The 14,663-nt window shown below is 41.1% G+C and overlaps 1 protein-coding gene across 1 annotated transcript; it reads right to left on the bottom strand.

Moving 5' to 3' along the window:
- Positions 1 to 1,891: 1,891 nt before the first annotated feature.
- Positions 1,892 to 14,441, bottom strand: LOC306748933 (cyclic AMP-responsive element-binding protein 5-like; the record flags this gene model as incomplete). Its single annotated transcript, XM_079232165.1, has 10 exons — positions 1,892 to 2,028; positions 3,212 to 3,320; positions 3,400 to 3,681; positions 3,766 to 4,086; positions 7,561 to 7,632; positions 7,921 to 8,047; positions 11,443 to 11,669; positions 12,020 to 12,129; positions 13,755 to 13,848; positions 14,388 to 14,441. 10 exons carry the CDS (start codon positions 14,439 to 14,441, stop codon positions 1,892 to 1,894), a joined length of 1,533 nt encoding a protein of 510 aa, XP_079088291.1.
- Positions 14,442 to 14,663: the final 222 nt, after the last annotated feature.

Below are 14,663 nucleotides of genomic sequence, written 5' to 3'. Positions count from 1 at the left end.
TCACTGATTTCAACTATGGTGCTATTATTGAGTTCATAGACATCATGTTGTCTCATATGTGTACAGTATGTAATGATGGCTGCTGGTTGGCAGGAAAAAAAACATTTGTTTTGTATCATTTGTATCATGTTTTATACTTTTATATATAAACCTGCATTACATGAAGAAGTAAAATCCCCAACAATGTGATTGATTTGTCATTTGAGTCTTTATGTATGATTTACCTCTCTAACAGATGTAACTGTATCCGTCACGTTCAAATATCTGTTATGTAAACCACTGATTGTGTAAAGAACAAAGGGTTTATCTTTCTAGGGGGGTTTATGAAGAGTATTTTATATATACATTCATAAAAATCCAGGCCAGATATTATTTTCAGACTGTTTAGAAAAATATCATCATTTGGCATGTTAGCGACACTATACATGTTTTAGCATGCATTTGTTTTTGTCAAAATGGGTCACTGGTAATATTAACAGTTTAATCATACATTTATTGTATTTTCAAATATGACGCAATTAATGATTACTTCATCTGCAACTGATATGTAGTGCTTAAGAGGGATAACTGAAGAATATGTAAGGGTGGGGAAGATAATGGCAATAATGTTAGAAAAGTAAGCGTGTGTGTTTGTGAGCATGCATGCTTTTGCATCCGCGTCAAGTTGCGGTCTGGTAATAGTTAAGTGGTCCCTTTGTTTGAGTAGACAGGGTGGAGTGCCTCCCACATTTAGTCCAAATCAAGCACACATGCACAAAGACACATGTACACACACACATACACACACAATTGCATGCACGCAAATTCTATTCATATCACGAGGCGGACAGAACGGAAAGCTTTTGACAAAAAATACAAAAAACATCTTAATAAACCGCACTGAAGGGTCTACAGCTGGTACCATAAAGCAAGTCCTTAAGTTTGGGACACTTTCATTTAATGTCAGAAAAATTCATTGTTTAAATAAAAGACAAATGACAATTTTTAAAACTTTCTTTTTGTTTTATACATTAAGACATAGGTATATCTTTGTATAGGTCAAACATAAAACAGGTTGTGATCTGCTTCGCTGACCACTCCAGTTATTGTCAACTATCACCGACAAAACCAGTCACTAGATGGCAGACTAGACCATACTGTATGCACAGAAACAGACTGATAACTATAATCTCATTGTTCAAAACCACAGGTTTATAGTGTAAAACAATCAGACAAATATGATGCCATAGTAAAAGGGTATTAAAAAAACACAAGGAAATACCAGAATAAGAGTTTTCTATTATTAACTGACAGGGATTGAGACGTACGGCGCAGTTGTTATTTATAGTGTCTTTGGGCAGATTTAAAGGAAATACTGTACAATCCTGTTCTATATGGCTTTCCAAACCAGTTGTGGGTTAGATTCAAACATTTTAAATAAACATGTTATGTCTTAGTATGAATTATTTGTAGAAAAATACATAGTTTTAATAAGAAAAGGCATAAGATGCGTGCTCGCAGCTGCTCTGTTTGAAATGTAAAACTAAAATACGGGCTGTTTTTTTTTAGTGCAAGGTATGAGAGCACAACATACTGAAAAGATGTGTATGACTGTTTCCATGCATAATCCGTGGGTAGCAGGCAATGATTCGATTGCTTTGAGCCGAAACACTTTCTGAATAAACGCAGGATCCAGTTGCCATGTTTTGCCATGCCAGTTTTGAACAAGGCTTTCAGAAAAGGTCAATTTTGCACCTGTTATGGAAATGTATCAGTATGTGGTTCTGGTCTCCTACAACCAGAAAAGAAAACTACAATGTAAAGACACATGGATCCACAGCTGAGTGAGACTTTAGTGTAGTTTTGACAGAAAGATTACATCAGTCCCATCCCGTCCTCTATGTGGTGAGGGCTAACGTCCGGGCCTGGGGTCGTTCCCTGTGTCGCCTCCAGCTGTCAAGGAGGTGGAGATGCTGTTGTGTTGGATGGCCTGCAGATGAGAGCCAGGACCTACAGAGGCGGGACTTCCGCCTGGGCTCACCACTGCAGCTGGACACAAAGACAGCTGTCAATCAAAGTCACAGATCCTGTGTGGATTGTCTGTTATATGTGCAAGGTTTGTGTGCATGCAAATGAATGAAAAACTCACTACAGCTCAGATTAAAGGAAAATATCTCTTTTATTTTAACAAATTAATACTGTACATACAGGTAAAAAGACAACAATAGAAATATACGAAAGTAACAAAATAACACATGCCAATATTGCATCCATTTTTGTTCTCTGAAGCTCAACACTTAGAACTTAGGGCTGCTTTAATTTAAGCCACAAGGTGCAGTATTTGCTTCTTTCCTTTAAGGTTGTATACAGGTTAAATTATTGTTGAACATTAACTTTAACCTGCCTTGAGTGCAAGATGAGCATTGTCTGCATTTTGTTCCAAGTAACTTCATGCAAGGCAAAACTACAGAATACTGCATTGCACTCTAAAGCAGCGGTTCTCAATGCTTCTGAGTCACAACACCTCCAGACGTTGTCCATCGTGCTCCAGGCACTGTGGATTTTTCTTTCCCCTGACCCACTGGAAATCCCCGTTTAGAAACTTTTGTGCAGGCACACTTTTCAAACACTCAATAAAATGTATTATGAGGCAAATTATATTACTGGTACAGGCGTTGTAATGTAAAAAACATTCCCCAGTCTGAAATATGGTATTTCATCTTTTATATTTAGTATGTAATTACATTTTTTCTTCTCCACAACCATCTGGCAACCCCGGGAAATGATCTTACGACTCGATGCGTCTCGACCACCAGGTTGAGAACCACTGCTCCAGAGTATTTCAAATACCGTCAAGGTCTGGTTCATTGAATGAAATGGAAATGAAAAATGCATTCCTTTCAATGGAGAGTTAAGAGTGCAGTGCTTTCCCCTGATTGCCTCTCCATATAGGAATAAAAGTGCATGTACCAATATTTGGAGAATGGGGTTAAAAGCAGAGTTTTAAGGGCTGTTTAGTTGCACTCTGTGAGATACAGTTTAAGGTCCATATGTGTGCTGAGCGCCATAACAAGACAAAATGTAACCATGGAGTATTCCCTTATGTGCACATACAAGGCATAAGGTATCTGAATTATACCCTCTGTGGTGGATGGAGATGATTGGTGTCAGGCATCTGGAAAAGCTGGTGAGATTTCTAGAGAGGGAGTGCAGGGTAGGGGGTTTTACTCACTGGGGTACCCCTGTGCCTCTCTTTGCCGGGCGGTGACGGGACAGTCCTTATGGGTCAGCAGAATCTGCTTCAGTTGACCCACCTCTGACCTCAATGACGTCACCTCGTTCTGGGAACAGGCAGATAGATACTAAGTATCCTTGATGTTGAGATTGTGTGCACTTGAGTGTGTTCAGAGTGTGTCCCACCTGTAGCTGCAGGTTTGTATGCGTCAACTCTTCCGCCTTCTTCTCCAGCGACGACACCCACACTTTCCTCTTCTGTCGGCAGCGGGTTGCTGCAGCCCGGTTCCGCTCCAGAAACTTCTGCCTGCGCTGGTCAGGGTCCTGATCTGCCGTCCTCCTGCGACGGTGGCCACCGCCGCCGCCGCCGCTGCCGCCTCCTCCACTGCTGCAACTACCACCATCCTGCACTGCATGCTGGGAGTGGGATGAATGCGAGGGCTGCATCTGCTGTGCAACTGGTGATAACTACAAGCAAAAAAACAAACATCTTTAAAGTAACCTCTGGATGTAGAAATACATACACATACACAGGTACATACACATATGTACCTGTGCCTGAACAGTCAGGGGAGGTGCAGGAGGCGAGCCCTGGTGCAGCTGGGGAGGCGGGGCTTGGTGAGCCTGAGCGTGGTGGCCGTGGGTGCCTCCCAGATGCTGCTGAGGTGAAGCATGGCATCGCTGCTGGAAGGTGAGGGGTGGAGCTTGAAGCTGTGGATGATGAGGATGATGGTGGTGGTGCTGTAGTAGAGGTGCCTGATGACGCTGTGACATCATCTCCATCATGTGACTCATGGATGTCACAGGGTTGTTGATGGCGACCATAGCTGGGTGGTGCTGTTGGAAATGGTGGCCCAGGGCCTGTTTGGATCTCTGGGAGGAGATTAAACGATTAAATGTAATATTAGTATACATGTGATGCACTGTACACCGCATTTAAAGTTGCATACAATATTAAATACTACCTAAATTATCACAGTGACAGCCTTTATGTCGAATGTCCAGTCGATTTGAATATATTTCCCCACATGTGCATCCATCAGAGCCATCTCCTAAACCAATGTACACTTTTTTTCCTTTTTTTCCCACTCCAATTGAAAAGGCTGTGAGCTAGCTCTAACCTGACAGAGACAGAGTTGTACATGTCATTTCTTTAAGAAAGATAAACACAGTGGAGCCTCAGTAATTGACTCTCATTATAACTTCTTTATTTTCACATCCTCTCTAAAACGGCACATTCCTTCTGAGTTTATTATTGCCTCTAGGAATGTTACTGACAACCAATTTATAACCAGGCTGGTGAATTAATTGCATGTTGGGACGTGTAGGGCCCAACCAGCCCCCAGCGACACTGGATAGGAGCTGGTTATTGCAAGTCATTTCTTCACTACTATTTAAAGCATTAAATAGTTAGACATTATTGAAAGTCTTTTGTGAATCAATGAATAAGTTCACTTGGGCCTCGATGGTTTTGGCGTTCTTTTGGACACTTTTTAAACACCAATCCCACTGAAAATGTACAAAGATAGTCCTCCAACCCCTGTCTCCAGGCCAATGCATGTCTATAATTAAGGAAGGGCAAAAATGCCACAGATCTAACTACAGTTGTATCGCCCGGTTAAATCATTTTCTAATGTGTGTCGTATTATGACTATTGGCAATCTGAGCATGAAAGGGCCTCCGACATGGTAATTATGTAATCAAAACACAAAAAAGGCACTTTTTGAAGCACTAAGAAGATTGAATTTGGCCTTTAGCCTGGATCAAGATGTGTTTTCTTTACAAATCTCGCCTCCTCAAGGCCCATACCTCACTCTACTCACTCACACTCTCTTCAACATTACACCTGAAGCCCTGGCAACCGGAGACCTCCTTACATCATAGGACTCTGAGTTTGTTATAAACATACAATAACTTGCTTCGCAACATATATTTCAGGATAATCAGGCATTTTACAACTCCCCTGAATAAGATTGCCCAGGAACATATCACATATTTCAGCCAGGTTCAGTATTTCATCAAAGTATCGATTGTAAAATTCATCACATTCATAACTTGTAAATACTTTAAAGAGACTCAATTGAGAAACGTAAACGTATATTTCCACATACAGTATGTTTAAACACGTGTGAACAAATGTGTGAAACTAAACACTATGTATAAAGAGCTTGAGGATATACATAAACATGCTCTCTCATACTGGGTCTGGTGTGTTTGACCCCCAACACTGGCTAAATTGGTAACAGCAGATAATACCTAACCTACAGTGCAGGCCACTCTACGTGGCAAAAAAGTGTCTCAAAATAAAAACTATATGCTGTTAGCCACAATCTCCCACTTAGCCCATCATCACCTTTTCTCCTAATTATCCACAACCGTGAAAGCAACTAAGATAAGAGGGATAATGTGTTCCAATAAATGCTGCAGTCTGCAGCTTGATACCTTCACACTTTATCATTCCCGCCTATCAACTGACTAAACAGACTGTAAGTCCTAAATTAAACCTCATCTCACCTTTCTCCTACACTCAGCAGAGGAGACGCAGAGAGGGAGAGGTCATGTTTAGAGCATGACATCACCCCCTCCCTGGCCATGTTGCTATCTGTTCCCGGTTACACAATAATTCTTTAAGAGAAGAAGCAGATTTTTTTTTCTTCCCCCCCCCTTCAAGCATTCAACAACGAAAAGAGGGAGCACATTTAGCGAGCGCCAAGGATGAGGTCACCGCGCTGTCTGTGCCAGCTTTGCCAGCCAGCCAGGCTGCCAGTCAAACACACACGCACAGCCACACACACTGAACAGGACGGGACACGAGTAGCTGAGCTCTGTTTACTACATAGAAACACCCTGACACTGGGGCCTGTGGTTACATCATGGATCTCCTTGGCCTGGATGACACACCACGTTGATATTTCTGTCTGGAGGGATCAGTGAATGAAGACACAGAACTGTACATGAAACACTGATCCACTTGTTAAACGTTTTCTTTTCCACTTCAGCTGAGTGTGGAGTTACTGTACAATGGAGGCATGTTAATACACCCTGTGTTGTTTTACAGAAGCAGAGTTCAGTTTTAGACCCTCGAAATGCAAAACACAACAGCTAGCAAGACTAAACGACAATAGAAAAAATGGAGTTTGGTCTGGAGGAGAAGTGTGTGTGCTCAAAGAAGAGAGGCTCAGATATGAGCCTGCGACCTGAGCAGCTCTGAAACCTAAAACCACTTTTCATTTGCCTCTCTATATACAAACTCTTCACATAAAGTCATAACCTTTGTGTGTGTGTGTGTGTGTGTGTGTGTGTGTGTGTGTGTGTGTGTGTGTGAGTGTGTGTGTGAGTGTGTGTGTGTGTGTGTGTGTGGATGCAGAGCGATTTCACAGTTTTCCCTTTTGAAGTTGCTTTTGATAGCACACATTATTAACAATTCATACTACATGCACCTAGAAAGAGGACATTTAAAATGTACAAGGTAAGAGATTGAAAGCATGTTAACACGAGAGAAATAAAACAACCAAGAAAGCCAGGGAGAGCATGTATATTGTGACTTCCCTGTGGTGCAGACCTGTGTGTGCATGTGTTTGTGTGGACATGTGTGTGTTAAAGTGTAGAATTACACTGTTTCCGGTCTATACTGATTAGGAAAAAATAAGCCAAAGGCAGACAATGAGGCACAGTGTGTTTTATAGCTTTAATTCTAGAGTAAATATGAGAATAGTGAAATCATTAACATGTAAAGGTATAGTTTGTTGATTGCTATCACTATCGTCTGTTAAATATGAGGCAAATATGAAGCTAAAGCCAGCAGACGTAATCTTAGTTTAGCATAAAGAGTGGAAACAGAAGGAAACGGCTAGTCTGGTTTTGTAAAAAAGGTAAAATAACCTACCAGCACCTCTAAAGAACTATAATTAGTATGCGTAATCTGTACAACAAATCTAAATACGTCAATTTCGTGTTTTTCTATTTATTGTCTCTGAGCAGTTGCTTGACTGTCAGCGGAGAATCCAGGACATGTGTGCTCCCAACCAAGAAATACTCTGGCCCCTATAAAATGGCAAATTGTATTTGTTTACACTTCAGTTGTAAACTAATGAGCTATAGAGGAGCTAGTATGGGGGCTTTGTTGCTGTTGGACAGAGCTAGGCTAACTGTTTCCCCCTGTTTCCAGTCTTTATGCTACACTAAGCTAACAAGCTGCTGGTGGTAGCTTCATACCATGCAAATATCTTCATCCACATTTCTTTAAGAAAGCGAATAATTGTGTTTCAAAACTATTCCTTTAATACTGCAATTTACAAATCAGATTTAGTCCAGAAACAGTAAGAAGATACTGCATGTAGTCAGTACCTGGGGCGAGGAACAGGAGGGGTTGTGTCCTGGACCTGGTAGACCCATTATACACGGCATTTGCTTCTCTATCTGAAGAAGGAAAGAAATTGACACAAAAATAACCTTTCAACTGTGACAAGGAAAAGCTATAGCGCATACATATCCTCAAGTATAAAGAGTTCCCCACAAGGCCATATCCATTTGGAGCTTGACACTTTTGATTAATTCATACACAAGAGTGAAGTGAGTTTTTCTGTCAGCCATGAATATTTCTAACCTGGGGATCTTGACCACTTTGGCCACTATACCTGCATCTATAAATCATAATGCACGCGCGTCTGAATGCAAATGTGTGAGTAACCAGCCTCCCGTACTTACAGGCATGTGCTGAGCAGATGCCCCTTGCATGGCGGGGTCTGGCAGGGTGCCAGGTAAGGAGGCTTGTAGCGGTTGTCTTTGTCTGTTCCGCATGTGGAGAAGGGACGACAGCGACCCGGGAACTGGCCTGTGGTCAGCCACAAAGAGAGAGATGGGTGAGTCAAGCCAGAGAGCTATTCACAGCTAAAGTTTCACTAATCAAGTTCAGAGAGAGGTGCAAGTTAAAACATTCATAGCTTTATTGGCAGATGGAGGTGAGGCTGACATAGATGGTCAAAACAGGTAAATGTGTGAGCTATGTATGGGTAAATGGATGTTATAAATCAAAAGGCTGATAAATGAGGAATTATGATCAAATTGACTACTAAAAAACTTCTTGATCTTGGCATGAGCTGTTTTTTTATGACTTACTATGAGATGTATCCATTGAAATATCAATCTAATATATTTCACCCAATACAATGTCGGTCATCCGAATTTTTCTTGTGGTGCTCAAAAAATGTAAAAGTTTCAGAAACCATGATGCGGTTACTCTAATTAATCCCCAGACCTCACTGTGGAATTTGTTTTATTGGAACGTTGTCTTGCTGAAACAGTAATCCCTATGAAAACTATTGTTCTGTGGATTATCCAGAATAATAGGGGCATCTGTTACTGGAAAGAGTTGTTTCCGTTTTCAAAAGTCATTTTTTGCAACACTGTGAGCACCACAATTTGTATTCACCCACACTTTACATCAGATTTGGCCCAAAATGAGCAAATTTTATTGAGTGAATAAAAATGGTTTTGGGCAGTTTGTGAAAATTCGGGAATTACTTTTTTTGTATTTGGACAGTTGAATCTGGCAGTTGTTTCTTCTGTTGTACAAATTATTATTCTTTCATACCTCATGAAAATGCTTGCAGAATCTGTTTCATCTGTTCATGTCTGTTATATCTGTTCAATGTAACAAAAGATATAACGGCCATATTTTCACATTATTGTAACTGGTTGTTTTGAGTGTGCTTATACTATTCTAACAGAATGTCTTATGAGGTATGTCAGAGGACTGAATGCTACATTTTTCTTCCTGCACTCTTCCACAGAATTTAGCGGGGATGATCTGAGTTTAAGTGTTTAATGTAGTCGAGAGTTGCAGGTACATTTGTAACCAAGCTTTGTATGAAACTTAAAATCTGGAAAAAAGCATCCGCTGAAGGAAAGAAAAAATCTCAACGTTATTGTATTTGAGCAGAAAGGCGTAAGCAGAGGTTTGAGGTGAGGCAACGTCAATGGAAACTATTATGAGGTGAAGAACCTGAAAGAAAACAGAGATACGGAAAAAAAAGTGACAGCTTGAGAGGGAGGAGAGACGCTCAGGGATCACAGCGGGGGATGTAGAGACCCGGGGTGCCATGTGCTGACCTAACAGCTCTGGCTCTCAGCCAATTGGACAGCGTGGGCCTGCGTGGCCCGTGCTGATGTCATCGGCAATGATGTCATCACTGAATCCGGGGCAAGCGGCCCGTTTAACATACAACAAAGTACAGACAAACCAAAACAGCATTTCCTAACGTAACCACAACAGCTTTACCGGGCCAAGCGCCAGACTCTCAGAGACCAGGTCGCTGTGGAAACCGCTCATAAACACAAGGGGAAACAGTCAGACACACGATCAACGGTTCATATAGTAACACTTAGCTGGTTGCACTGACTAACATGCTGTCTGGATTCAGCTGGCACCAATTTATGTACCATAGTCAGCTCACTGTCCTGTCCTGTAGTGTCCTGTCTTGTCCTGTCCTTGCCTACCCTTTCCTGTCCTGTAGCGTCCTGTACTGTACTGCACTGTACTTTACTGTACTGTCTTGACTCCTGTCCTTTAGTGGCTTGTCCTGTCCTGTCCTGTCTTATCCTGTCCTGTCCTGTCCTGTCCTGTAGTGTCCTGTCCTGTCTTATCCTGTCCTGTCCTGTCCTGTCCTGTAGTGTCCTGTCCTGTCTTATCCTGTCCTGTCCTGTCCTGTCCTGTAGTGTCCTGTCCTGTCTTGTCCTGTCGTGACAGCAATGAGAGAAGAGACCTTTGTCGTTCTCTATCTCTCTCTTTTCCATTATTTCCTGTTTCTACTGTCTACTCTACAATAAATCTCTACAATAAATGTCCAACAAACATTTGCCAAAATGTCACAAATGTAATAATGAAACGTTTAGCGTATACATGTGGCAGTGGAAATGGAGGTGCTGAAGGAAGTTGAGGTTGAGATTTAGGTTTTAGCAATACAATTTTTTTTCTGTTTTGGTTTTATTCTATTTTGTGTTGCCATACATTATACATATTTATAATTAAATTGATTTGATCAAGTCACAGATATGTTGTCGTTGAGTCTTACTCATAATTTCAGGTATTTACTTGAATGAATGAATATATACTTCATTAATCCCCAACGGGAAATTTGTTGTCGGAGTAGCAATTTACAGACTAAACATAACATATTAAAAACAACAGGGATGAGAGATTTATACAAAAATAGAAATAGCTGGGATCAAAGATATGTACAGCGCAGAGAGTATTATTTAGGAAATTAAATTAAACTAATTAAACAATAGAGAAGTGAAAAAATGTATATATATATATATATATATATATATATATATATATATATATATATATGAAGATATGTGTTACAAAATGTGCACGTTTGTGTAAACTGGAATGTATAAATGTTGCATTTGTAATCTACACTAAATCAGGTTTTTTGGTAGGTTAAGAGCTGCTTGTGTTATCAACTACAATGTTATCATTTTCATTGCCGGAAGTCCTTTAAATCTGTGAATAATTGAAAAAGTTTAAAGTTTACCAACCTAAAACATTACAGTCCTATTTTTCACATCAATCCAGCATGCTCCAATTAAAATTGGTGTGACATTTTCCCATTAAACCAGAAATATATGTCTGACGTAAATCCAAATCCAAACTTGAAATGTCAGGAGGAGGGAAAGCAGTTGGTGGGAGCTGGTCAGATGAAAGACAGGAACTCCTCTAATCTGCCTGTTGGGCTGGATGATAACCAGGGAGCCATGGAAGCTGCACAGGCGCTGCGAGACTGCAGTCTGGTTCTGAGTCTTAACAGACATAACAGAGGCAGTATTTGGGTGGCAGGGTGGGTAGTGTCAGTGGGTTTGAGTGGGTGGTGTGCAGCGGTTCTCCATCTCTTTTGCTATGACTTTGTTCTCTCAGTAAATTGATGTGTGATTTTTTCCCCCCTCATTTCTCTCAGTTCATTAGTGCAGTGATAAATTATGCAGGGGGAAATGCCAGTCTGTGCCAGACAGAATGAGTTATAATTCATCCAAAACAGGATGGGCGAGACAGAGTAAAAGAGAGGAAGAAAGAGTGAGAAAAGGCAACATTTAAAGGAAATATGTGTGCGTGTGTGTGTGATGAAGGAATACATGTAGCTGCATGGATGCAGAGTGAAATATGTACTGTATGTGTGTATGAGTGCCTCTCAAGGTGTGTATGTATGTGTGCAGCCGTATACTCACCCTGAGTGTGTGAGGGTGGAAGGAGCCTGGGTGATGACGGATCCCGTCTGCGAGGAGGACAGCGCTTGCTGGGCAGCCAGGCTGCAGCTGGGGCCCATCATGGGGCCATGAGAGTGAGGGTGCTGCAGGGGATGGGTCTGAGGATGGTGCAGCGGTGGCTGCGGTTGTGGGTGCTGGGGTTTGAGCTGCTGCTGGTTCATACAGGGTGGCCCATTGTGAGAAAGCCTCTGTCGGGAGAAGTGGGAGCAACAATCAGCCGGGACCTTTTTGAACGTGCAGCGTCTACTTTGAGTCGGTGTGTGTTTTGTGATCTGAAGTGCATGATGTTGATGTGTGTGTGTCTGTATGCCCTTGTGTGTTTGATGTCTGGCTGTTTAATTTACATGGGAGAATGTGATCGCCTGGTGTGGCTTTCCTCGCAGCAGGTCAGATATCTGCAGTCGTCTCATTGGGTCTGACTGCTTTTATCTCCCTCACACTCAAGTGTCACTCAAAACGCGAACCTGAGCCAGGAATAACTCAAAAGATTTAAAATTCTGCTGAATTTTGGTTTGGATTTTTTTTTTTTAATGTGTACCTGTTTGCTCTTCTCTTCTTCTTGTGCTTGAAGAAACTCTTCCTCTATCTCCTTGAACAAACCAACCTCTTCACAGTTCTGCAAAAATCGCGTTGGCGTCGGAGTCTGGTCTGGAAGCATTACATACAAATACACAAACAAAAGAGGAGGGACAGAATGAGTAGACATTCATGTGTTGGTGAGTTCTTGCCACAATAGTCTGCCCTGTTTTAGCTTATTTGCTTTCTAAATCGACTGTAGTTTAAGCTGTGATGCCGAGAGTAGAACCAAGTCTCCTCTCAGCCGTGCTCTCTGTTTCTCTCTCTCTCTCTCTCTCTCTCTCACTCTCTCTCTCTCTCTCTCTCTCTGATAACATCAGTCTGTCTCTTTGAGCCGTCTAAACATGCAGGGGTCAAAGGTCAGCTGGACGCTTTGTTTTGACATGAGATTTCCTGCAGGAGGCGTGACAGGCTGCAGGACAGAGAGAGAGAGAGAGAGAGAGAGAGAGAGAGAGAGAGAGAGAGAGAGAGAGAGAGAGCGAGAGATGCAGAGGGAGGGTCTGCAGAGGTTAGATGCCATGCTCATGTTTATTTCCAGATGGACAACTGTTTCTATAGTTACAGACATTGTCACGTGACGGTGTTATGATCATGAGTCTGGACCGCGGTGGTGCGATAGAAAAACTGTTTATCTAGTGAAGCTGCTGGTCATGCACTGCATTGTGGAGCTTCTAAAGATGTGACATAACTGGATTAGTATTTTAGTATTACTTTTTTTTTGCTTTTAAATAGCTCTTTTGTTTAATGTCTCAGTGGAGTGAAAACAACAGCTTACTAATTAGTTGTTGCTTTGCTCACATATACTGTAGTTTGCCTATGGTTATGGAGAATTAGAAACGGACCCCTTTTCTATCCACGTGGGAAAAATTAGAAGAGGAAGAAGATGAAGAATTTACAAAATTATCATTAAAAATAATTATATTTGATTATTATTGAGTATTTGCTGCTTTTTTTCTGTATTGTATGATACACTTCGTATCTTTGGGTTTTGGAGTGTTAGTTTAGCCAAGACAAAGCTTTGAAGAAGTAAGCTTGGGCTCTGAAATACTTTTGACTACTTTTGCTATTTGGTGACATTTAACTGACAAATAGAAACTACTGTGGTATAATCACTACCACTACTGTGGGAATACATTTTACGAACAGTCCATCTAATATTGGTAAATATTTGTGCAATTAGTCAGCAAACTAGTGTTATTAGCAAACCCAGGTTCACGGAGTAAAAAACTGATTCACAAGCATTTGGTTACAATTTTAAAATGATCTCCTGTTCTCTTTACTTTGCCCAATATAAATATATATAAAATATATGAAACATAAAAGAGTAGGATCTTTAAGAAGGTTTGTGCTGTGCAGGTTGCAACATGAGCAGTTATGTTTCCCAACACAGACTATCTGAGAGAAAGAAGTCTGTATCAAGCTTATCTGCTTTCATACTGTATAACTAGCGTCATAACTTTTTCATCAAGCACTGATCCTGAAAAGAGGTTACCCCACACACACACACATGCAGCCAGACCACGGCTGAACTGAGTGACATACAGTATATCTAAGGCATGAAAAAATGACAATTATTTATGGTTATGGAAAGATAAGGGGATGCACAGACTCAAATATCCGCTCTTGGCGTATGTGGGAGAGAGGACAGGCCAAATGTTTTATTTTATTTTTACGTGGTTTCTTTTGTGCTCTCTCACCTGTGAAAGCCGTATCCGCCTTGATGGAGGAGAACTTGAGGGACATCTCGTGCTTGCGTCTGTGGTTGACCAGATGCTCCTCTAACTGGAAGCGCTGCAGCACACCGACAGAATGAGAAAGATATGAAGAGATGCGTGAGCTGCATGACATGACACATGGGATGTTCAGTTAAGTCAGCTAACGCCTCTTTTAGCTGAGCAATCAGTTGTAATGGTCAGTTGACTATCTGAGAATATGTATCACTCGACATGATAAACAAATGAAAAATATATTTGTAATGTTTATGTATTTATGTTTTATTCTCATTATAGGTATTAATTGTACACTAGACCTTTTAGCACAGTCTTGAGTGTATGCCACCTTGCGAAATGCAATGTGACAAATAAAATCATTAATCCTCAACCTTCAAAATCGTATTATTATCAACCTGGAAATACATTGTGTCCACAAGGAATCATCATATGACTATCTGCAATATTAAATCATTGCATTTTACCTGCAATAAATGACTTTACTCTGTCAGAATTACAAATCTAATTTGATCATAATAATGATACATTTTCCTGTAAAACAAAGAGTCATTACGGCTGCTATGGTGCAGGTGTAACACACAAGCTCTGTATCCAACTGACCTGAGAGCAGCCCTGGGCGGCGCACACATAAGGCCTGTCCTGTTTGTCATTCATGTCATATACAAGCCTAAGAAACAGAAGAAGCAAGAAGAACAATTAAACCTGCATCCTCAACATTACTGTCTACCTCTCGGATCAAAGGTGCTGTATGAGGATTTGCAGCTTAGGGTGTTATTTGTAATCACAAAGAGAGAGAGAGTGCCCTGAGATAAATCACACACTGAATTTGTATGATGCAGTTCTCCTCCCATTATCACGTCTTTATTGTGGAAGCGT

The sequence above is a fragment of the Taurulus bubalis genome (genome assembly GCF_910589615.1).
Source record: "Taurulus bubalis genome assembly, chromosome: 16".
Taxonomy (NCBI): domain Eukaryota; kingdom Metazoa; phylum Chordata; class Actinopteri; order Perciformes; family Cottidae; genus Taurulus; species Taurulus bubalis.
The sequence above is the reverse complement of the archived record's forward strand: the minus strand, read 5'-3'. Positions and strand labels throughout refer to the sequence as shown.